The sequence below is a fragment of the Bubalus kerabau genome, chromosome 5 (genome assembly GCF_029407905.1).
Source record: "Bubalus kerabau isolate K-KA32 ecotype Philippines breed swamp buffalo chromosome 5, PCC_UOA_SB_1v2, whole genome shotgun sequence".
Classification (NCBI taxonomy): Eukaryota; Metazoa; Chordata; class Mammalia; order Artiodactyla; family Bovidae; genus Bubalus; species Bubalus kerabau.
This window is the reverse complement of record NC_073628.1, coordinates 105,828,459-105,849,860: the sequence shown is the minus strand read 5'-3', so window position 1 is coordinate 105,849,860 and position 21,402 is coordinate 105,828,459. Positions and strand designations below refer to the sequence as shown.

Here is a 21,402-nt window from a genome sequence, read left to right as displayed (position 1 = left end):
CACTGGCACCACCGAGGTGTCCTCACCCACGACCACAGAGGACCCCTCTAGGGTGATGCTCTTTGTCCTTTGCAAACCCTCCATTTACCATGCTGGCAGCAGACAGCTCAGAGCCTCACAAGCCCTCAGAGAGGAACAGATGCACAGAATTCAGTACAAAACCCAACACAGTAATGAGATCAGAGAGGGGAGCGCAGACACATTGCTAGATGGGTGCTGCAGGCTGTGCAGGGGAGCAAACAATGAGAATGACAAACGACAAGCCCTTTAACTTTCCAAATGTCCTGAGTAGAGAGAATTGTTTATTTAATAACGTAAAATGCATATATAGGAAACTTCTCTAGAAGCTGGTGGCCTGCACTCAGCATCACACAGATAAAAATATACGACTCTCAACACAGATCTAAATACCTTCACATTTTAAAAATCAGAATTCTCTACACGTTTTAAGCTGACAGTTCAAGTTCTCAGTTTTCATATATAGCTTTAACTCGTATTAAACACATGTTTATTTACAACGTGGACAGAGTAAGGGGCTATTAAGGCCATTTTCTCATCGTGAAAACACTGCAAAATACATACATAGTATAACCTAATATAGGCAAAGGTTCGAAGTCATTTTCTTGGTTTGACGTAATTAAGTATGGGTTCGGGGGTGAACAGACAGCCTGTCGTAGCACCAAACCCCGCTGCTGGAACATGTGCCCCGCCTTTGCATCTAGCAGGGCTGCTGCTGAGGCACTGGGCAAGAGCTGGGGGCTGGGCCCGGGCCAGACGAATGGGCATCTTGCCAGCCTCTCCATGCCATCTCCCAATTCATCACACGGTCCAGAGTCAACAACTATATCCATAAAGAGTCACGCCCCAGGGCCAGCAGCTGAGGTGTCCACACCAAGGGCCAAAGCACCGTCCTGTGGGGACCCCACCCCTCACCTCCGGTGCCTGCTGTGCCCAGGGTGGTCCCGCTCATAGCGATGGCCTGTTCGCTCATAAGACCGAGAACGCTCCCGTCGCTGTTCTCTACAGTAATGACTTTTTTTCTTGTATTTTCCAGAAGTATCCGCCCGCTCCCGTGAGCGGCTCCGAGAGCGGGAGGAGCTCCGGCTCCGGGACTTGTGTGGCTTCTGGGCAGAGTACTTGCAGTCCTTGGATCTTCGGTAGCTCCGCACCTTGGAGCCTTTGTAGGGGGCGCCCCGGTGGGCCTGACGTGGTGGGGAGTCACTCCGGCTCCGAGAGCGGCTCTGTGACTTGGACCCACCAGATGTGGAGCCACTGTCACTTTTCCTGTGAAGGAGACCACCAGGCGGGTGGGTAACCACCCATCCTGACCACTTCAGAGTCAGGAGCAACTGTCCCCAAGGAAAGGCCACACCGCTTCCCCAGGAAACATCCCAGTGCCTGCTGCAGCCCCGTGCACCCAAGCAGCACGCACCTTCTCTTAGGGGACGCGGAACGTGACGGGGACCTTGAGTAGCTCTGCTCGTGACTCCCGCTCCGACTTCGACTCCCCTGCCCCTTTGGCAAGCTGAGAATAGGGCAGAGAATAGTTAAGACCTCAAGTCTCTCTAGCCGACCCCAGTGCCATCTGGGCATGTGGCTACTCACCCATTCACCGGACTGTCCACCTTGGATTTCTTCACACCCTCCACTTTCCTTTTGGTGTTCTTCACGGAGAGTGGGGAAGGCTTGTTTCCTTTGCCTTCTTTGGGGGATTCCACTAGAATCAATCACAAGAAGTTACAACTCAACAACTGCTCTGGTGAGAAACAGGAATGCCGAGCAAGGTGAGGCCACTTCCAAGGGACTGCTGCTGCCAACTCTTGACTTCTGGCTCCCAGCCCAGTTCAGGACCTCCAGATGCAGGAAGACCATCTGTCTCACTCGCCAGGCCTCCGGGACTGGGGACAGGCATCATGCTTAACTCTAGGATCTGACAACAGGATCCACTCCTCCAGATTTATGAGACTTTCATCAAGGCAAACTACTTGGGTGGGCTGGGTAATGAGAGCCATTTCAGGAGCCTGTCCATACCCCTTACTAATGAAAACACAAGAACAGACTTCATAGGTGTTCCGTTCTCACTTCAAAGACTGCCTCTTGTTTGCTGGGGACTCTGGAGCCCTCAGGAGTGCTCAGACTAGCTGCAGATGTGATCCGAGAGAACTCGGGGTGAAAGGGCTGCCCCTGAGAGGAGACGCTTACCAGGCTTGGGGGCAGGCGAGAACCGCGATGCACTGTCCAGCACCTGGGTGCTGCCGGGCAGCAGGCCCTTGGCCTGTGCCTTTGCCTCATCGAGGGCGTGTCTGCGCTTCTCCACTTCACTCTCCAGGTGAGTCAGATCAACCTAGAAAAGCCAGAGTGCATGATTCAGACCAGATGCTTCCAGTTAAACACAGGTGCACACGTTACATGAAAAGACACAGAACCTTTTTCCGAGTATACAGCTGCAGGATTTTTAAGCAGATTTCTTGAATTTCTTCTTCAGTTGCTCCAAACAAAAGAAACCAATGGGGACGATTGGGTAAAGCGATCTGTAAACACAGAGGCCATCATCATTAACCATTCTTCATAGCCAACAAGATTCTCAGGGAAATAAAAACAAGCCTGATGGTCACCAACGAGTAGGCTTTTTACTGATGCCAATAAACATAACTTGAAGCATAGTGCACAGTTTACTGGGGTTGGTGACTCCCCAGGTGGCCCTGCACTGACCTCCAGCGTCCGGGCAGCGAGATAGATGCAGGCACAGGCGATGCTCTCAGGCTGGAACCTCACAAAAACATCTGTGCGAAGGCTGTCATTCATGTAGTTCCTAAAAACCAAACACAGGAAGAACTGAAACCCCTGGGCACGCACATGACACCCATCTGCACTGTCAAGGTCAAGTCACTACTCCACTAACTAGTCTACGACCAGGACTTAAGAGCTAGACAGTCCTGTGATTCTCACAAGTTCATGGAGAAACGTCCCAGCTGCTTTTTCTGAATACAGGATAGGAAGATAGGGAAACTACTGAAAAAAATCTTTTAAAGCTGGCTGAATGTCAGAGAGTACATGTTGCTATGAAAGAGAACCAACTTTAACTTTACTTTTCCCTCTCAACCTTTGGCCTGCTCTCATGCAAAACACAGTGCCTCAGAAAGATGTCTACTGTGGCAGTTCAACATATTTGATTAAGAAAATTTAAATGCTCAAAATCCATAGTGCAGAGAAACATGCAAACTCAAATGAACGGGCTGAGCACAAAGCCTGCGAGGGCCTTTCTGAGACAAGTCGTCCTCTTGCGCTCCTTTTCCGGGAAGAGGTGCTCGCAGCGTGGCTTCTTCCACACGGGAGTCCACTTGACAAGGGGGAAAAACTCCCTTGGGTGCATGGGAACGTCATGCAGAGGGCTCAGTGCCCAAAGGGAAATCCTCTTCTCAGGCTTATCAAAGAACCGTTTCCAAATTGTCCCATTTCAATAAGGAGTCTTAAAATGAACATTCATAAAATCAGATAAAAGCAACAAAATACTACAAGTTTCATCACAATCAGTACATTTTTAACAGCTATCATATTAGAAGATATAAAAATACAAAACATTTGCATTTCTTCAAAGGTTAGAATTCTAATGCTGGCTACATTTTCAGCAATTTCATTTAGATACGTTTCTCTAAGATTTAAAAAACCAAAAGTCAAACCTCACATTAATTTTATCAATATTGCAAAAACACAAGAAAACAGAAAATACTGCAGAGATTCATTGCACAAGAGAACAGTTGAACAGGTCATACATTCATTGCTTCTAACATACCCCAGTGACAGCAGGCTACACCCACAAGGGCAGCCAAGTCATGCTGGGGCCTAACTGATGCACCCCCCACCCTGGTTATCTCTGCCCCAAATCCTGGAGAAGGTGACCTACGAACCCATGGAGAGCTTTCTCAGTGAAAAATTCTACATCTGCCCACTAGGAGCACCTGGCTCTCAAGATCTCGCTCCAGGTACCCAGAAGGGACCAAAAAAACCTCGTGTGATGGAGCCAAAGCCGTATGTCCCGAGAGTTGCAAGTAAACAAACATTTAATAAATACAACCATCAGTAACTATTTTGGTTCTAATAAAAAAACATTTAGTACTCAGTTGTAACATTATTAAACCATTAACTTTTATGTCCTTAAAAAAAAAGGTCCTCAAAACATATATTTAAAGTTACTATTTTTAAAATAGTTACAATATAAACAGTGTCCATGGAATGATTTAAAGATGCACACCTTTTGCAAAAATGTGTCAACCCTTAGCTGCTGAAAAGAGCAACTTCAGGACTTCCAGAAATAAATACCACCACCCACACTACAGTCTCAACTCCCACCAGCCAGTTTTCACAGCATCCCCTAGTTTGCTTTTTTTAAGAGAAAGGTACTGCATCTTTATTGCACAGGTAGAGCAGTTTCAAATGGACAAAATTCAAGTCAAGACAGTTATCAACTCTAATCAATACAATTACCAAGCACGACAGAGGATTAACAAGAAGCACAACCGTCAGAGAACCACAGCAGCAGTGGGCCAGCACTAGACTATCGTGCGCATACCACCATCTAGAGCCAGCCTTCGGTGGAGAGCCTGCACGGGGTTGGCTGAGGACGGCCGCTGTCCCCGCACCGAAGCGCTTGGACAGGAGAGGAGAAGTCTTAGTCACTTACCCTCAGAGGCTACCCTTTGATTGAAAGAGTACAGAAAAGAAAAGTCAAAATAGGTTCTCCATTAGCACAGCACAGCACCAGACAATTCAGGCAGCAAAAACATGACCCTTACAGACCTAACTCTATGGGAAAGCACCCAGCACTGAACCGTTACTTCAGGCTTCACTTCTAGTATATTAGCACATTGTTAAAATCAGTCCCCAAATTGTAGGAAGGCCCTACACCCCCTCTTCCTCCCATACAATTTGCTTAATTGAGGCAGTGAGAAGCAAGTTCACATTAAATATAAAACCACTAAGTCCACACTGCCAGCTGTGGGAAAGATCCTGACGTGCCTAGTCAACAGCCCCCAAAGGGAAGCCCGCTGACTGCTCTCCTGGGGGGGTGGGAGGAGAAGGGTCACCTTACCGTTCCACCAGTGCCTGATATTTTGGGAATCTGGTTGGAATTTACATGGCAGGAACACTGGGCACTTGGACAATTCCAGCCCACAACCAAGTCATGGGACCGACTACCCACTGCCCAGGTGCCTCAAATCAACATACTCCTGCACTGCCCTGCCTGGTCTCATATAACAAGGAAGGTCAACTCACCATGAAGTCTGGACCAGGTGTTGGTTACGCTCACACTCTAACACCTGAAGGTACATAACGATTATCTGGAAGATACGGGTTAGGCAGTTATTACCGAGAACCTTGAGAACCCAGAATTCAGATCTTGAGGGTGTCCATGCAGCAAACAAGAGCCTCGTGCTAGATCCCAGGGCTGGCTCCCGTCACACGCCCGGTGCACAGTTCAGCTGGAGGGGAGTTTTTGCTGACGTGCCTGTTCCCTGCTTTTGAGCCAGGCACCAGGGAAGCGTGGGAGGACCTAGCTATGCTGAGCTGCTCACGGCTGCGGCTCAGGCTCATTCTCATCTTCGACACATTCTCCACGAGTGAGAGTAGCCTGCCCGGAACGTTTCTGTACCCCAGCCACTAACTTATACAAGGCATGGCATGAGAATACTTTCAGCAAATGAAAAAAAAAGGTCTTAAATCTATGGTGAGTAATTAACCAAGATTCTGAATTAAAGCCAGAAAGTCACACAAATGAGAAAGAAGCTATGAGGAAACCCCCAATAAAAAGGGGACATAGAGAGAGGAAAACAGCACTCTGTGTTTGAGGGGAACACGGAAGATATGTGTGCTATCATATGCTCAACTGATACACGCTGTAAAACTGTCTTCCTTCACTTCCAAATAAACAGTTCAGAATTCTTCCAATTCCCCCGTAAAAGAAAAGAAAGTTATTACTTAAGCAGCTTTAGAAAATCAGCTGAGAAAGAAACAGTAAACTGACAGATTTCGTTCTTACAAGTTCTCATCAATATTTCTGAAAGCTCAAACTCAAAAGAGAGAACTTCCACCTCTTAAAATATACTATTAAAATTAACATAATACGAGAAGACTGATGACAAAACGGTTATCTTTCAGAGTACAGGTATAAACTGGAAAACCAAATCAGGGACACATTTAATCCTTTGGGGTTCCCAATCTGGGAGGGAATGCAGCAGTCACTTTAGTGGGCTCACGTGGCAACTGGGCCTCATACCCACCTTGTGAGGGTGCTTCACGTGGACGCAGAAACCCAGCTCCTTGAGAACTCGCCTTTCCGCCTTTATAATTTGATTCTTTAAGTTAACGTAATCTTGATCCAAGAGGAGAGGCACAGGTTTTCTACAAAGACAAAACACACAATCTGCATAAGAGTCAAACAAAACAGAGTCTATCAAATCCCACAGTGACAATCTACCATACACACAACACAGATGGAGTCAGGAAGTTCACTTCCTTTAACAAAACCACGAAGTCTTCCTCAAACCCCATGCTAATCTACTTATGCCTCAATAACCCTCTCCCTGTTTTCCTTACAGACAATAAACGTGGACTGAAGAGTGGAGGGTCTCACCATCTCATCGCACAAAGACTGCACATCCTTTGTTGGGCTCAAGACATAAGCAGATGCACTGTGGATGAATGGAAATCGAAAGAACCCACAGAAGCACGATGCTTTAACAGCCAAAACTGTTTCACAAAGGACCTCCATTACCTGGAGCATTGGAAAGCCTGAGCCAAGGATGCTTCTAAATACCCTACAATACACAGGAAAGTACCCACAACAAAGACTCATCCAGCCCAAAATGAAAACAGTGCTGAGGTTTAGAACCGGCTCCAGAGCATCCAGGCTGACCAAACAGCCTCTTGGGCAACCAGGAAACTGATGTCAGCCAGACAGCAGCCACAGTCCCCTTCCTGCCGACAGTGGTTCCTTCACTGATTAACAGTATCTGAAGGGTACCTCCCAGCTGCCAGGCCTCCTTCCGGGCACAAGTGTAAAACCTCACACCCTAAATTTTGTCCCAGAAACTAGTGTAACAATAACTGCGAAAACACGGAGGCGGATATCTTATGACAGCGCTGATGGACTCACTTTTTCTCTCGCAGTTGTCGAAGGCGATGAAACACGTTGATGACGTCCCGTATTCGCCTTGGAGCCTCTTCTATCTTGGAGGCCAGGTGAACACAGGCCATTGACACGTGCTGAAATGTAAGCGACGGGACAGAGGTTCGTTCCAAGGACCAGTCTCCAACAGCTGAAGAAAGGCGGTTAAGAGCAGAGGAGATACACCAGGAGAAAAAGGCCACTTGGGAGAGACCCCTCTATAGCAGGGAGCTTCCAACACACCCCGCCCCCAATACAGCGAGCACTACAATTGCCAAGACCAGTACTCCTTTCTCTGAGCGATCGGCAACACCACAAACCCAGATTTCCTGTCAACACGTTTCTGTGGGGAAGAAAGACGGGAAATCTCACCTCCATGGAATGCTTCACAAAGGACTTAGTGTAGAAGAACCGCTGGAACAACACCTGCCCGGTAGCCATGGCCACCTGCACAAGAGAAGGATTCCATCCTTTTCAATTGCCCACTTCAAGGGTCTCAAATTAAACCATTGGGTTTCGCGAAACTCCTGATAAAGAACCAGAACCTAAAACGTTTTCTGCATCCACAAAGGTTCTTCGCATCCCGCTACCTCGCCTCCTTTATCACCTCTGGTGGGCTGCAGCAGGGGCGCTGCAGAGGCGCTCCGGCCTTGGGTAGGCGCTGGGTCCAGGTCCCGGGCGGGGACACGGAACGGGGTGGGGGCTGAGTTCTCGGTGGGAATAAGGAGAGTGATCCGAGCAGGGTACCAGACGTCAGTTAGAAGTGGGGTTGGGATCCGGGTAGGGGGTCATTGCTGGGCCCGGATTCCGGGCAGGGACACGAAGCGAGCTCCGGGTCCGATTCCGGCCCCGCCGCCAACAAAGGGCCTGGTAACCTTCCCGGAGCGGGCGCGGCGGTTACCTCGGCCCGAGGCTCGCGGCAGCTCCCTCACCTGCGGCAGGCGGAGCAGGATGCCGGCCGCCTGGATGAGCTCGCAGCCCACCACGCGGAGGTCGGTTTCCGTGTCGGTGTCGAGGCCACTCGACATGGACGGCGTAAAGCGGAGCTTGTCGTCGGGCAGAAGGCAGTTCTCCAAAGTGATGAGCACCCCGGAGTACAACCGGTCCCCGATCAGCACGCCCTGTGACGCGGGGGCTGTGCCTCCGGAGCCCGGCGTGCCAGCCGCTACCGCGGGGGCCGTCGACCCTGGAGTCCCGGCCCCGGCCGCCGCCGCCATTTTGTGCAGCCGACTCTCTCTCTGGCTCCTTCCCGGCAGGGCGGCTCCTCCCGACGCTCTACGACCGCGACCGCCCCGCCCCGCCGCGTGCCATTGGTTCGACTGGCGCGCGGCTCGGGGTTCCCTTGTCCCGATTGGCTCTGATGCCTGTCCGTCAGCGGCGATACCGAAGACGCAACTCAGCGCGGGTGGGGGAACGGGCTCGTTACCCAGTAGGCCCTGCGGCGCCCTGGCGAGACCGTCGTCTCGATCCCGACCCGGAAGTAGTCGCAGGGGCCGGCTCCCGGCGACTTTCCGGGTCTAACCGTTCGGGCGTGCCCATAGGATCCGCGCAGAGACCCGGGAGCTCGCGAAGTTCCCACCGCAGCCCCAGGCTTCCTAGGGGTCAAGCGGGTGCCGAGGGAGGCAGAAGGGGCCCGAGGGCAGCCCCTGGTAAGCGGAGCCAGGCGAGATGCCCCTTGCCGCGAAGGCCCGCGGGGCGGGGGCGGGAGGCAGCTCTCCTTGCGTCTTTCGGGCGGGTGGTCCGGGCTTGAGTGGAGCTGGCAGACGTCTCCGAGGCCTCCGACCTTAAAGGATGGGCGCATGCGTGATAAGTTTTCCCAGCCCGCGGCCAGCAGCGAGATGCTGTTTCCCTAGTTAATTTGTGGCCGCCGGCACGGTGTTTACTGAGTAGAGGTTTTGGAGTACAGGTATTAACGCCAGACTCCCAAAGATCTCGCCTTCAGAATTGAGTCGAGAGAGAAGAGAGATGGTAGCTGGAAACGTTTAATTCGATGTTCCTACAAAGCACAGCAACTGCAAAGAGGCATGAAACATGAGTTCCCCCGAGGCTGGCAGAAGAGCCAGGCTGCGATGCGGGGGTAGGAGGGCGCGGGCAGCACGGGAAGGGCTTGGACTTTTGTCTTACCAATAGCGGGGAGCAGTCCGGGGGTTTGACCCTCCATTTCTCACTGGTTGCACCAGGCGCTCTCAGGATTAGTGACTGCCAGCATCTGGTGGGCGGTGGGGGTGGTGGTGCGGGTATGTGTGCCAGAACAGCCCACAGTTGTCTGCCTTCCTTTATCAAGATGAACAAAGGCAGCTCCTCCATAACAGTGCCTGTTACACAGAACTTCGTCCCCACGCCAGAGAGCTCCCTGTATCCACCCTGTTGTCTTTCAAGAGCTGTTTACTGACGAGGTATGGAGTCAGGCACCGCATACTGTGTGGCAGAACAGGACTCAGCTCTCTGCCTTCCAGTATTTAGTCTAGTGGCCATCACTGAATATAACTAGGGCTACAGGAGGCTTCCTGTTAGGAAGCCAGTGCAGTAATTGCAGCCGTAAGAGATACTTGCCTACATGATGGAGGGAAGTGGGCATTGTAAAGGTTGCTAGGCAGTGGCTGGCCAGGATTTGATTGGCCCCTTGTTGAGTTGGAGGTGGGTGTGTCTGAGGAAGGAGTGGCTTCCAAGGGTTGGCTGGCAAAGGATGGTGTTGCACAGGACCCAGTGTGGGAATTTTGGGGTGAGGGCAGGTAAGCGTAGGAGTCCGGAAACAGCGACTACTATAGTGGGCCTGAAGAGCTCTCCTAGAGCAGAGGGTATGAGGGTGAGGTCAGAGTCCTGGAGGGTAGTGAGCCTGAGGTGGGGAGAGAGTGTATGTCACCCAGGGCTGACAGTGTCCCTAGATTGGGGGACTAGGAGATGGTTTTGGTGCGAGCTGTCAGGGAGTGGTGGGGCTGACCAGAGACCCAGTGACAGGCCAGAGCTAGAGGGCTCAGCAGATGAGGCTCCCACAGAGGACCAGAAGAAGGCCCTGTTACTAAGCATGAGGGGAGACACCTCTGCATGGCTGTGGTCAAAAGAGGTGGACAGGGCTGACCTGTGAAGCAGCCTCCATCAGCAGAGATTTCTGGCTTGATTCTGGAACTAATGAAGTCAAGTATTTGGGTGAGAGACCAGAACCCTTACATTAAGGCTCCCCATGTGATCTGATGGTCACTCCACCTGTGGAGCCTAAGGTGAGCCTGGGATCAGGAGAACCACCCTGCCTGCTGCCACTGCTGGTCTACAGTGAGGGAAACCAGCTGCTGCTCAGTGGCTGAAGAGTTGAGCCAGGAGTCCCTACTGGAAACCAAAATGGGGTTGGGGGGCACTATAGCAAGGCCAGGGTCAGGCCTGGTGCACACCCCCAGCCTTCAGGAGAATCTAAGGTTCCCAGGGGAAGCCTCATCCTGGTAGCATCAACACCCAGTCAGGGCCCACCCAAGGCGTTTGTTGATACCAAAGACGTTAAACACCACAGAAACTTTATTTACACAATACATACTTTACACAATCCATGTGAGATTTCTGAACCTGTGCCAATGAGGCAAGACAAGTCCTTTTCTCTTGGGCTTGTAACTGACATGTAAATTAACACAAATGTAAGTCAAACCTACACACTGTTGACAAATAACTTGTAGTCCCTATTTTAGTATTATCATCACAGGGGGATGCTCAAAGGGCCGTTGGTATCAGCATCCCCCTCAGTGGTGCTGTGCCACTCTGGAAAAAATTCCTTCAGGCTCCTTCCCATCCCCCAAGGCAGCAACAAATCCTTCTTCTCGCCTTCTTTTGGACAAAGCAGCCAAAGATTTAAAAGTCTTTGGTTCATAGATGGCTAGATCTGCAAGTACTTTCCTGTTGAGCTCCACCTGGCACTGGGAAGAAAATCATAGTTAAATATTTTAGCATTTCAGTGAAACATGAAACGACTGAATGCAGCTGATCACCCTGTGATTTCAGTCACCAATACATACTGCTTGAGCACCAGTGGGGGAGAGGGCATTGTGAGTCTTGTCCAAGTAGGACAAGTGAGTAGAAGGGAAGGGTGCAGCTCCCAATGCCAGATTCCTGGCCTAAATTATCCCTTTAAGAAAGGTGGGAGGAGGAAACCACAATTCCCATTGTATAAATGGTGAAAAGCGACACATGGAAAAGGTATGGGAGGCACAGAAGAACAAGGACCAAAACTGGGCATTCTGGGCTTCCCAGGTGGCTCAGTGGTGTGAAGAATCTGCCTGCCGATGTAGAAGACATGGGTTCGATCCCTAATCCGGGGAGATCCCACATGCAGTGGAGCAACTAAGCCTGTGTTGGCCTAGTGCCCCTGCCCTACAAAAGAAGCCACTGCAATGAGAAGCCCACGTGCCACAGCTAGAGACTAGACCCTGTTCACCACGACTAGAGAGAGCCCACATGCAACAACAAAGACCAAGCACAGCCAGAAATAAACAAAACTGGGCATTCCTAATTTCCATAAGAGAGACAGTCATCTGTTGAGTAAGATAATAGAAAACCAATGGACAGTGCCTGTGAGTCTGAGGTGCAGGAAAAAAAGGGGGGTGGTCTTGTGACATTAAATGCAGCTGTGCAGGAGTGACTCCTATTCTACTACCTAGGACCCCTGTGCAAAGTCCCTCTCCTTTCTGAGCCAGTTCCCCATGAGTAAAATGGAAGTGTCACACCTACACTTGCGCTGAGGATCTCTGTAAAGTGCTAGGCCCACCTGGCACAGGAAGAAACACAGCACCAACTCACCTACTCCCTGAGCTTTTTAAGAAAAAATTTAACTCCTAAGAAAGCAGAGGGAGTAGGGACAGACTTCCTGGTGATCCAGTGGTTAAGTCTCTGCACTTCCATTGCAGGGGATTCAGGTTTCATCCCTGGTTAGGGTTACAAATTGAATCCTGGCTGGGGGGAAGTTCCATATGTCATAGAGTGCAGCCAAAAAAGCAGAGGAAATGGCATACTGTCTAGATGAGAGTGAGTGAGATGTTCTGACACTTGCTTACTCTAACATTCCAAATGTTTTGCTCCATTTAATTATGTTTCAACTTGATCTGCCACCTTGTCATAATTTATTCAACATGAAAAACTTGAAATTAAACTTCAAAGTTAAAGCAAAGTTTTTCTGTTTTTCATTCTTGATGGGGAAACAGCATGATTATGTCTTGGTACCACACACCCTATTACTAATTCTGCTACCAGCAGAGCAATGAAAGCAAGTGAGGTGAACCCACCAGAACCCCACCCCAACAGTGAAAGCAGTGGGCCCCAATGCCAACTCTTAAGTCCTCTGTAATCTTGGATTTCTCCAATATTAATAAAGACACCCCCACCACCACCCCCCCCCCCCCGCAAAAAAAAGAAAGAAAACAGTGTTAGGCTGCTAACACTTCACGGTGGAGCCTGCTAGAGCATGAAAACTGGACAGGTTGTAAAGACGCTTAATGTCTCGGCAGAACCACATCCTCGACCATACCTTAATCAAATTGAGGATGAATGCTGGGTATTTCAGACCATGTTCCTGGGAGGCAGCTGTAATTCGATTAATCCAGAGCTGAAATGAGAAAACGTCGAAATGTTTGAGAACCAGCTGTATGTCACGTCCACACCTCCCAGCAAAGGTTCTGACTGAACTAAAAAATTTTTTTGTAAAAGCAGATGCAAAAGTCAGTGGCCTATTCAGGCTGCACTGCAAACAACAGTGAGCAAAGCCTGATACCCTTGGTCCAAATGCCAGCTGTAAAGCTCACATCTCGCACATTCGAGCCGGAATACAAAAATCAGCGGGAGATGCTGGAGCAGACACCGCTCCAGGTGTAGAAAGAATCCATATGTGGGAATTACGACAGCCACTGAGACGGGTGCTACCAGGCAGGGACGGCGCGCTCCCGGGTGGAAGCTTCAGGGAGGTGAGCAGCGTGGAGGGGAGAAAGCGGGGGCCCGCGAAGGGCCGGGGTTACGTGGACAGGGGCATCCGCTCCAGGGGCATCGAGGGGTAGGCACTGCAGGGAAGCTGCGAGGGCGGGTGGGTGACGCGGGAGCTCTGAGTGTTCAGCAGGCTCCGCGCGCACCGCTGACCCCCGCACATAGCGTCCTGCACAGCCGGCCCCCAGGCGCTACGACCGGACGGGTGCACGGGAGGGTTCGCTGGGTCGGGGCCACCCATGGCAGCAGGGCGCCGCGGGCTCGAGAGGGCAGAGTGAGGCCGACAGGGCCGCGCTTACCGTCCGCAGGTGCCTTTTCTTCAGACTGCGGGCTCGCGTGCACCGCACGAACGCTCGCGTCACAGCCCTGACGGCCAGGCGGTAGCACCGATTCTTCCTCCCCCGGAAGTGCTGGTTAAGAAACGACAGAGGCGGTCGGCGGCGCCCGCGCACGCCGGGCCGGACAGGGGAGCGGGGCGCGCGGCACACTCACCCGCGCGTGCTTCAGCACCTCCTGAACCCTCCAGTAGCGGTCGGTGATGCGGTTCCGCAGCCAGAGCGGCGCACTGAGAAAGACCATGACACCTGCACCGCCGTTCACCAACGCGTGCGTTGCTCTGCCGCCACACCCCTCGAGAGCTTCCGGGTCAACTCCGCCCTCTTTAAGGGAACGTCCGGGCCGTCGCGCGTGCGCTTCGGGCCCGCAGCGACAACCCGGTGTACGCATGCTCAGGCTGTGGGGCGGGGCGGTGGAGGAAAAGGTTGGGGCCCTGGTGGGAGCTACCCCGATGGGGCTGGGGGGTGCTCCCGCAGCAGGGTAGCAAAGAGTGGTTCCCTCTGCGGAACCGAGCAGCGCTGCTTTTCACAGGGGGCCAGAGTCTCCATTGGGTCACTGAGCTGCGCACTTTCAAATGATTGGAATGACAGGTTTTATCCTGTGTATTTTGTCACTGTTTTACCACAGGCCAACGCAGGAGACGTCGGTTTGTTCCCTGGATAGGCAAGATCCCCTGGAGAAGGAAATGCAACCCACACCAGTATTCTTGCCTGGGAAATCCCATGGACAGAGGAGCCTGGCGGGCTACAGTCCATGAGGGTCACAGAGTTGGACCCGACTTAGCGACTGAACAACCATTATATTACCATTATTACAGAAAATAGTGAAGAGGGGCAAAGTGGGCGTGTGCAGTTTCTTAGTAACTTTTCATTTAAATGTAGTTTTCAGTTCGGTTCAGACGCTCAATTGTGTCCCACTCTTTGTGACACCGTGGACTGCAGCATGCCAGGCTTCCCTGTCCATCACCAACTCCCAGAGCTTGCTCAAACTCATGTCCATCCAGTAGGTGATGCCATCCAACCATCTCTTCCTCTGTCGTCCGCTTCTCTTCCTGCCTTCAATCTTTCCCACCATCAGGGTCTTTTCCAATGAGTCAGTTCTTCACATCAGTTGGCCAAAGTATTGGAGTTTCAGCTTCAGCATCATCAGCCTTTCCAATGAATATTCAGGACTGATTTCCTTTAGGATGGACTGGTTGGATCTCCTTGCAGTCCACGGAACTCTCAGGAGCCTTCTCCAACACCACAGTTCAAAAGCATCAATTCTTCAGTGCTCAACTTTCTTTATAGTCCAACTCTCACATCCATACATGACTACTGGAAAAACCATAGCTTTGATTGGATGGACCTTTGTCAGCAAAGTAATGTCTCTGCTTTTTAATGTTCTGTCTAGGTTGGTCATAGCTTTTCTTCCAAGGTGCAAGTGTCTTTTAATTTCATGGCTGCAGTCACCATCTGCAGTGATTTTGGAACCTAAGAAAATGAACTCTGTCACAGTTTCCATTTTTCCCCATCTATTTGCCATGAAGTAATAGGACCAGATGACATGATCTTTGTTGTCTGAATGTTAAGTTTTAAGCCAGCTTTTTCACTCTCCTCTTTCACTTTCATCAAGAGGCTCTTTAGTTCCTCTTCGCTTTCTGCCGTAAGGGTGGTGTCATCTGCATATCTGACGTTATTGATATTTCTCTGGGCAATCTTGATTCTGGCTTGTGCTTCATTCAGCCCTGCATTTCACATGATGTGCTCTGCATCTAAGTTAAATAAGCAGGGTGACACTATACAGCTTCATGTACTCCTTTCCCAATTTGGAACCAGTCCATTGTTCCATGTCTGGTTCTAACTTACACAAAAGTTGGAAGACTAGTCCCCAAAACTCCCCAATATGCATTACCCAAATGCACCAATTGTTTAATTTGCTCCATTTTTTAATCATTATCTCTATAGTTGTTTATAAAAACATTAGTGGGGATTTCTTCTGGTCCATTCAAGAGAAGTTGGAGACAGCTAAATACGTCACAGTATGTTTCCTAAGAACAAAGACATTCTCATACAAATCACAGCACAATGATCGAAATCAGGAAATTTACCAGTAAAGCAGTAATGCTGTCTAGTCCACACTCAGTTCTGTCCAAAGTTCTTACCGCTTTTATCTCTGTCCAGGATCACACTCTGCATTTTCGGTCTTAATCTGGAATAGTTCCTCAGCCTTTCTTTGTTTTTTTTGACCTTGGCATTCTTGAAGAGTACAGGCTAGTTATTTTGCAGAGTGCCTTTCAACCCGAGTTTGTGTGATGCTTCCTTGTGATTAGAATCAGGTTACACATTTTCAGCAGAATACTGGAGAAATTATATTGTGTCCTTGGTATGGGGTGTCAGGGGGCCATGATGGCAGCCTGTCCCAACACAGGTAATGTCAGCTTTGACCACTTGGTTATGGTTGCCAGGTTTATGTTTGAACTAATACGTAGTTTATAGAGAAATACTTCATGAGTCATCCCAGGCCTTCCTGTAAGCATGTTCCAGAGGCCAGGTAGGAGCACAGAGGTGTACTGTGTCGTGCATGTGAGAGAGGGAGAATGCAGACTGGTCAACATCTTGGCCAGCACAACAGTTCTGGAGCAAAGACTGCCTAGAAGGGAAGCCTTGTGTTGGGCAGAGATGACCAGACCCCGGCACCTGTGCTGTGCTCAGCCAGTATTGGGGCCACTAGGAGAAGTATGCCTTCAGCTGAAATGCTGCCATGGACTTGAAGCTCCACAAGATGGGGGTGGGGTGGGGGGGGGGTGGGTTCTTGAATGGATGTCTGAGCAGCCTCTTTGTGGCCAGCAGGCTCTAAGACTACTTGTACTCACTCACTTGGGTGTCCATCATTGACTTTATAACTCTTTCCATATTTATTGACATTCTCTTTAAAGAAGAGCCTTCCCTTGGGGCTCTAGATGGTGTTGAAAGGATGCATCCAGAAGGTGGTGGTCCAGCAACAAGGGAAGTGTTGACTCAGCCAGGCAGAGGGTCAGCACGTGCCAGACCCAGTATGGGCAAGGTCAGCAAAAGGCCAGAGTGGTGGGAGCAGAGCCAGTGCAGGTCCAGGGCCAGTGAGCAAGTCAGCGGCCAGAGGCCAGAAACCGAGGCTGGTGAGGATATATGGCCCCTGGAGGTCGAGGAAGGACTCTTGATGTCCTGGGTACCACGGGCTTCCTCATAGTATGGTGGCCACAGGACAGGACAACACAGCCTGGTCACCTTCTCAGCCCACCCTGGAAGGTCACACAGCATGGCTTTGGCAGTGCTAGGGCACTGGACTAGTCACAAAAGTCTGCTCAAAAGGAGGAGACCCAGACTCCAGCTCTGAATGGGAGGAACAAGGGGATCCCACTGGAAGGAGTGCATTTGACAGCCAAGATCACTGGGGTATCAACAAACACCATACACTATGTTTGGTCTACACTCCATGAGAGGGAGCCCCTGGGGGATCATGCCGTAGGATTATGGCTATTGTTCTGAGAAGAGCCCCCGGGAGATTGGTTAGGCTTGGGGCAGGAAAAGCTGACTGTTGCTGGCCTGGACGTGGTGGATGCAGTGGGAGAGGTGAGAGTTAGTCAGGCTGGGGGTGTGCTCTGAGGTTGAGACCACAGGCTGTGCTGGAGATTGGTTGTAGATCCATCCTGAACCTTTTTTTTTTCATCCTGCAGCTTTAAAAACCAACCTGGGACTTCTCTGGCGGTCCAGTGGTTAAGACTCCATGCTTCCACTGCAGGGGGCAGGGGTTCCATCCCTGGTCAGGGAACTAAGATGCTATAGATCTTACATGCCACGCTGTGCAGCCAACAAAGCACAACCATCCTTATTTTGATGGCTCCAGACGTCACTTGAGCCCCACCTTTCCCCGAATCTCATCTCCTGTGCATCTGCTCTCCCACCCACCCCTCCACCTAGCTCAGCCTCTCTAGGAGTCAATTTTATGTCTCCCTTTCCCTGGCCAGCCATGTTCAACCATCAGCAAGTCCAGAGGGCTGTGCCAACAGAATCACCCAAATTCTGCCTGCTTCTCCCACGTCCACTGTTGTGCTGCCACCATTTCACTGGTCTCCAGGGTTCCCCCTTCCTAGATATGGTCCACTCAGCACTTGCAGGCCTGGAACCAAAGAGACCACGTCACAGGTACACCAACTCTCCAAAGGTTTACATTATCTTGTGAGTAAAATCCAAGTGTTCCCAGGGCTGCCGCACAGAGACGCTACTTTGACACAACTCTCACTTTTGAAAGACAAAATCTGTCCTCTAGAGCTTTTCTTCTAGAAAAATAGAATAAGGGCACTGGTTTTCTCTGAGGATACAGCGGTGGGCAATCAGAGACAGCTGTTTCTCTATATCTGTTGTATTGAAGAGATGACTGAGTGACAGGGAGAGGCTAAAGCCACTGAAAACAGATTCTTATGCCTTATGTCACCAAAGGTGGGGGGCACACCACGCTGCAGAGGGACATGGGCAGGAGCACTGGTGTCGACCGGGAGGCAGAAGCAGGGGCCCTGGGAACGCTCAGGCCTTTATTGGGGTTCCGGCAGGAATGGCAGGGCAGGACAGGGAAACAGTTTGGGATTGGTTTGTGTGATAATCCACTGGGCCTTGGTGCACAGAAGCATGTGTGGCCCTGGGTGATTCTGGGCAGGAGGACGTCAGCTGGGCACATGAGAGAAGGCAGTTCAGGGGGTGGGTCAGGTGGCAGGGGAGAGGAGAACAGCTGGCCATTTGTTTGGCCCCATCATTTGTGAGTGGGCGCCAACAGACAAACACTGAATCTAAGAAAGCACAGTAAGAGCGTCAGCGTGCACAGAGGGCACACCAGGGGTGACACACCCACGGTGGACAGACAAAGTGGAGACCATCGGGTTTCTGTCAGTTCTGTCATGACTCAGTCTCTCCACTGCAGAGAGTGGAGAAGGCCTGAGCTGCAGGGGTGAGTGGCTCTGGGAGTCAGTGGAGCTGCTCCGGGTCCAGCGACACATTTGTTGCTCAGGCTCCAGCCACTGCCTCTGTCTCCTCGAGGAACCTCTGGGCTCTTCTCCCCTGCACCAGCGGAGAGAAGCCTGAGCGCACCCTGAAGGCCATGGAAGCCCGGAGCCTTTTGTCCTGCTTTGGCCCTGCCACCCCAGGGCCCTGTGCCCCTAGGACTCCTCTTGCTCTCCACAGAGGGCAGGCCACAGGTCCTGGGCCATATCCCCCCACCATGTCCGCAGGGTGGGGCTGGCACCTCGGCTCAGCAAAAGCTCTGCAGTGGGGCCATGACCATGCTCCATGGCGAGATGCAGGGGGGTCTTGTGGAGCCAGCCAGTGGCATTGACCTCTGCACCCCTGTCCAGGAGGTGGCCAGTGACCTCTATGTGGCCTCCCCGGGCAGCGTGGTGCAGGGGGGTGAGGCCCAATAGGTCCTGAGAATCCACCTCTGCTCCCCAGGCGGCCAGCAGCTGGACGGCAAGCAGATGTCCACCAGCAGCAGCCCTGTGGAGTGCAGAGCGGCCATGCCTGTCCGTGAGGCTTGGGTCTGCCCCGTGCTCAAGCAGCACCTCCATGTCCTGGAAGAGAAGAGGGCAGGGGCTAGGCTGCTGGCTGTGTTAACCACGTAGCACCCAGCTGCCCTTGGCCTCTCCTTTCTTGACACTGCTTCCTTATTTGGTCACCCTGATGCTGCGAAAGATTGAAGGCAAAAGGAGAAGAGGGCAGCAGAGGATGAGATGGTTGGAAAGCATCACCAACTCAATGGACATGAACTTGGGCAAACTCCAGGAGATAGTGAGGAACGGAGGCCTGGCGTGCTGGCAGTCCATGGGGTTGCAAAGAGTCAGACACTAACTCAGCGACTGAACAACAACAAATAGCACCTATGTGGGCTTCCCAGGTGGTGCTGTGGTAAAGAATCTGCATGCCAATACAGGAAACATAAGAGACGCAGGTTCGATCCCTGGGTCAGGAAGATCCCCTGGAGGAGGGCATGGCAACCCACTCCAGTATTCTTGACTGGAGAATCCCACGAACAGAGGAGCCTGGAGAGGTACGGTCCATAGGGTCACAAATAGTAGGACACAACTGAATCAACTTAGCACTCAGGCATGACACCTGCAGAGGCTCTACTTGGAGACTGCCACTGCCCCCTAATGGTCTTGACTTCCCTGCCGCCCATCCTCCCTGCTGGCTCAAACAGGCTTGCCCCTTGCACAATAAATATTGGTGCTGCCCCCCGGCTCCCTCCCTGGGCTTCCAGGAGCCAATATCCAAGGGTGGCGGGGGTTGGTGGCTGGCCTCTCTCCGCCACCCGCTCTATCACTCGGAGGCTGGGCCAGGATTACCTGCCGGCGGCCCAAGCCGGCCGCGACGCCCAGCACAGTGGCCCCCACACCGTCCCGGGCGTCCACCGGCGCCCCTTGCGCCAGAAGGAGACGAAGCGCAGTTGCGCGCCCAGCCGCGGCCGCCACGAGCAGGACGCTGTCTAGGCGCGCGCCGCCGTTCGCCCCCAGCAGCTCGAGCACCGCCATCTGGCCTCCCGCGGCCGCCCAGTGCGCCGCCGTCCAGCCGCGCGCGTCTGCCGCTGTTGGGCCCGGGTGCGGCGCCGCCAGCAGGTGCCCAACCATCAGCGTACGGCCCAGCGCAGCGGCCCAGTGCAGCGGTGTGAGGCCGGCCAGGCAGCGTGCGTTCGCCGGCGCCCCGCGCCGCAGCAGCAGCTCTGCCACCCGCGACGGCCCGTGCCAGGCGGCTTCGTGCAGCGGTGTGCGACCCGCGCGGTCTGCGGCTCCGACCTGGGCCCCGCGCTGCAGCAGGAGACGCACCAACGACACGTGGCCGCGCAATACCGCCAGGTGGAGCGCAGTTCGGCCCGCGCCGTCCCTGTGGGGCAGGCATGGGCGATGAGGGTGAGGGCTGGATCCAGAACCAGGCCACTGTCTCCGGCCCCTGCCCCCTGCTGGGGAAAGAAACTCAAACTGGCTACCTTTGCCCAGGAAGGACCCCCTCTACCCTCCGGGAATCGCTGCTTCCCTCTACCACTGAAGGGACAGCAGCCACCACCCCACCAGATACCTGTGAAGATACCTGGTCCTGCTCTGCGGGGCTCACCTCTCCTCCACACTGGCCCCTTGCCGCAGCAGCTGAGTCACCAGGCCCGTGTGACCCTTCCACACAGCCTGCAGTAGGTGCCCCCAGGCCTGTGGGGTGCTGGGCCCCTGTGTCCCAGCTCCCAGAGCCTCCTCAGAGCCCAGATCCAACCACCGCAGTTCCTGCTCTGCCCCTGCCTCTGTCAGGTCCTGCTCCCCAGGCTCTGAGACCCCAGAGTCCATCTGGGAAGAACATGAATCAGGCATGGTTGCTGGAGGCCTCGGCTGGCCCCAGTCCAGTCCTCCGGCTGGGGGTCCTCTGTATGCTGTCCTGGCCCAGCCACTGGCCCTTTCATGAAACTCCTTCCGAAGGAGCTGAGATGGGAAATCTGTCCAGGAAGGTAGGTAGCTGGAACTGCAGTTGGGGCGGGGGCGGGGTGGGGGGGGAGGGGCAGGGCAGGGAAGTGGGGGCCTCTGGGGGCCAGGCGAACGGCCAACTCTCCACACTGTTTACCCAGCAACTTAAGGGGAGGCCCTGCCTGCCACAGCCTGTGTCCCAGCAGCCTTCAGCCCCTGCCAACCGCCAGGGCCCCTGACTTGTCCTCCCTCCCAGGAGATAAAGGCCAGGCAGGCAGGAACCTGCCCGTGGACTACAGCTCCTCGAAGAGCACAGCCTTTGATGTGCCACGATTTGCCCCCCAGGAGGCACCCACATGCCTTTCATTGGATCCCTCCTCTGGCCCCGCCCCCCAGCCCCACTCCTGTCCCTGCTGGCTAAGACCAGGCCGAGTGGACCGGGTGCCAGCAGCCGGCAAAAGCCAGAAAAACAAGGGTGTCAGCTCTGTGTGCCCTGTCTGCACAG

At 52.8% G+C, this 21,402-nt stretch overlaps 3 protein-coding genes across 10 annotated transcripts; all 3 read right to left on the bottom strand.

Moving 5' to 3' along the window:
• Positions 1–282: 282 nt before the first annotated feature.
• On the bottom strand, positions 283–8,839 carry CCNL2 (cyclin L2). 8 transcript variants are annotated; one of them, XM_055582518.1, is made up of 11 exons: positions 8,098–8,822; positions 7,538–7,612; positions 7,154–7,263; positions 6,279–6,399; positions 5,275–5,339; positions 2,713–2,812; positions 2,427–2,531; positions 2,203–2,344; positions 1,606–1,717; positions 1,433–1,525; positions 283–1,284 (listed from the first exon to the last, which is right to left on the bottom strand). In XM_055582518.1, the coding sequence occupies exons 1-11, from the start codon at positions 8,380–8,382 to the stop codon at positions 930–932; spliced, it is 1,563 nt and encodes a 520-aa protein (XP_055438493.1). In that variant the 5' UTR covers positions 8,383–8,822; the 3' UTR covers positions 283–929. The 8 variants fall into 8 exon arrangements, 6 of the variants coding, with proteins under 6 accessions (XP_055438493.1, XP_055438494.1, XP_055438499.1 ...); XM_055582519.1 differs by having other exon boundaries at positions 8,067–8,204; XM_055582524.1 differs by lacking the exons at positions 5,275–5,339; positions 6,279–6,399; positions 7,154–7,263; positions 7,538–7,612; positions 8,098–8,822 and adding an exon at positions 5,090–5,249.
• A 1,815-nt stretch (positions 8,840–10,654) lies between these two features.
• On the bottom strand, positions 10,655–13,776 carry MRPL20 (mitochondrial ribosomal protein L20). The gene is made up of 4 exons (XM_055582530.1): positions 13,610–13,776; positions 13,417–13,527; positions 12,669–12,746; positions 10,655–11,064 (listed from the first exon to the last, which is right to left on the bottom strand). Exons 1-4 carry the CDS (start codon positions 13,694–13,696, stop codon positions 10,891–10,893), a joined length of 450 nt encoding a protein of 149 aa, XP_055438505.1. The 5' UTR covers positions 13,697–13,776; the 3' UTR covers positions 10,655–10,890.
• A 4,844-nt stretch (positions 13,777–18,620) lies between these two features.
• On the bottom strand, positions 18,621–20,807 carry ANKRD65 (ankyrin repeat domain 65). The gene is made up of 3 exons (XM_055583632.1): positions 20,563–20,807; positions 19,800–20,334; positions 18,621–19,028 (listed from the first exon to the last, which is right to left on the bottom strand). Exons 1-3 carry the CDS (start codon positions 20,805–20,807, stop codon positions 18,621–18,623), a joined length of 1,188 nt encoding a protein of 395 aa, XP_055439607.1.
• Positions 20,808–21,402: the final 595 nt, after the last annotated feature.

Bases quoted from the DNA above. Each gene is read 5' to 3' on its own strand.
- ANKRD65 (XM_055583632.1), bottom strand. From the start codon at position 20,807: ATGCCTGATTCATGTTCTTCCCAGATGGACTCTGGGGTCTCAGAGCCT. The intron at 20,335-20,562 runs GTGAGCCCCGCA...CCTGCCCCACAG, and splicing joins GGGGCCAGTGTGGAGGAGAG to GGACGGCGCGGGCCGAACTG. The intron at 19,029-19,799 runs GTAATCCTGGCC...CTTCTCTTCCAG, and splicing joins CCGGCTTGGGCCGCCGGCAG to GACATGGAGGTGCTGCTTGA.
- MRPL20 (XM_055582530.1), bottom strand. From the start codon at position 13,696: ATGGTCTTTCTCAGTGCGCCGCTCTGGCTGCGGAACCGCATCACCGAC. The intron at 12,747-13,416 runs GTAAGCGCGGCC...TTCTCATTTCAG, and splicing joins AGAAAAGGCACCTGCGGACG to CTCTGGATTAATCGAATTAC. The intron at 11,065-12,668 runs GTATGGTCGAGG...TTTTCTTCCCAG, and splicing joins TCATCCTCAATTTGATTAAG to TGCCAGGTGGAGCTCAACAG.
- CCNL2 (XM_055582518.1), bottom strand. From the start codon at position 8,382: ATGGCGGCGGCGGCCGGGGCCGGGACTCCAGGGTCGACGGCCCCCGCG. The intron at 2,532-2,712 runs GTCAGTGCAGGG...CTGTGTTTACAG, and splicing joins TCGCTGCCCGGACGCTGGAG to ATCGCTTTACCCAATCGTCC. The intron at 1,718-2,202 runs GTAAGCGTCTCC...GATTGATTCTAG, and splicing joins CTCGCCTGCCCCCAAGCCTG to TGGAATCCCCCAAAGAAGGC.